The sequence below is a fragment of the Meleagris gallopavo genome, chromosome 1 (genome assembly GCF_000146605.3).
Source record: "Meleagris gallopavo isolate NT-WF06-2002-E0010 breed Aviagen turkey brand Nicholas breeding stock chromosome 1, Turkey_5.1, whole genome shotgun sequence".
NCBI lineage: Eukaryota > Metazoa > Chordata > Aves > Galliformes > Phasianidae > Meleagris > Meleagris gallopavo.
Genome location: NC_015011.2, coordinates 43,523,007 through 43,524,637, shown reverse-complemented (window position 1 = coordinate 43,524,637; position 1,631 = coordinate 43,523,007). Strand labels below are relative to the sequence as shown.

The window sequence follows — 1,631 nt, the reverse complement described above, 5'->3', positions numbered from 1 at the left end:
AAATTCCTGGCGGCGGCGGTCGGGCGGGTTGGGTTTGGGGATTTGTTGAGGGGTTGGAGGGGGATTTCTGCTTGGGGTTCCGCTGTGCGGCGTGCACTCAGCCCTCCCAGGCCTTTCTCTGTTCGTCCGGGAGCGTCGTTCCCGTGCAGGGGTCTCTAAAGCGGGGAGGAGCGGGCGACGCGTCTCAGAGAGAAGTTGTCTCGGTCTCGTGTCCCGTGTGGGGCTGGCGGGGCTGCAGCTTGCCTAGGCTCCGAAGTTCAGGGGCAGAAGAGTGCCAGACTTCTGTGTTTCTCGAGTTATGCACAGTTTTGTGTTAATTTTCATTCACTGTGGTGTTGGTGGGAAGTCTGATCCCTGCTGTGCTGCAGTGGCATGTCAGGTAGGGCTAACGTAACCTAACTTTATCTGAAAACCAAGGCTGCGATTGCATGAGCATCTAAACTAGTGATGCAGCTGCTCTCTGTGTCTGAAAATTGAAAGTCTTGTCCCTCCTTCTGCGTCCTTATTTGGCTCTCTGTTCCTTCATGCCAGCCAGTACCGATTGCCTGCTCACCCCGATTCTGCAGCTGGCTGGGTTGTGACTCGTTGACCTCACCAAACAAAACAGCTGTTTTTTGCCTGTCGGAGCTTATTGGCTTCTTGAGTTAAATTGAAGGGTCTGATGGATGTCAGATCTGGGAATGAGGCTCGAGAAAGCAGGAGGGTAACGTGGAACAAAATGAACCTCCCCCCACACCCCTTGAGAAAGAAAACGATGCAGCATTTAAAATAATATAGCTCAAAGATCTTATGGAAGATGTCCTTTCATGATGTGTAGATATAAAGGATAGAGAGGTGAAGTAGGTCTTTAAGCAGTGTTTCTTTCTGTATGAAGATAATAACTGGAGAAGAAAGGCAGAACAAAGGTGGTTCTAGGAAACATAGCTCATTTCCTTCACTTAGCTTCATTTTCCACCAAAAATATAACTGAAGCTTCAGGACTTTGCACCAATACTTTTCTGTATGTACCTGCACAATATGATGTTAAGATTTCATAGTGTGGATTTGAGCAGCTGACAAAAGTTTACAGTTCTGTAGCATGATGAACGTACAAATAATGTTATATACATTGGGGTTTTAGTTCCTTTAAAGTGTATTTCATGGTTCTCTACTTTTCAAACAGGTCTTCATGGGAGGCAGGGATTTTAACTAGCATTCTTGGAAAGTGTTTTTCAAAAATGGCATGCGTGGTCTTGGGGAAATTTGAAGGTGTTTAGCTCTAAGCATCAGCTGATATAGCTGAGATAATGCCCCTGGCACAGAAGAAATTCATGTCAGTAGTTGAGTATTAGCAGCCCTATCAGTAATTACTGATTGGCCTCAAGTTGCGCCAGGGTAAGTTTAGGTTGGAGATCAGGGAAAACTTCTTTACTGAAAGGGGTGTTAAGCAGTGGAATAGGCTTCCCAGGGAGATGGTTGAGTCACCATCCCTGGATGTGTTTAAAACCCATTTGGATGTGGTGCTCAGGGACATGATTTAGCAGAAGGTTGTTAGTTAGGGTACTATGGTTAGGTCATGGTTGCACTCGATGATCTTTAAGGTCTTTTCCAACCTGAGTGATTCTATGATTCTACTTTGTTTTGAAAGAAAA

The 1,631-nt window shown here is 45.7% G+C and overlaps 1 protein-coding gene across 2 annotated transcripts in view; it reads left to right on the top strand.

Moving 5' to 3' along the window:
* Positions 1-55: 55 nt before the first annotated feature.
* Positions 56-1,631, top strand: part of CEP83 (centrosomal protein 83) — a 22,367-nt gene continuing 20,791 nt past the window's right edge. The window contains exon 1 of one of the 2 annotated variants that reach the window (XM_019613844.2): positions 56-379. In XM_019613844.2, coding sequence (XP_019469389.1) covers positions 373-379 — 7 coding nt within the window. In that variant the 5' untranslated portion in view covers positions 56-372. The remainder of the gene's footprint in view (positions 380-1,631) is intronic. The other variant, XM_010709201.3, reaches the window with a different exon arrangement.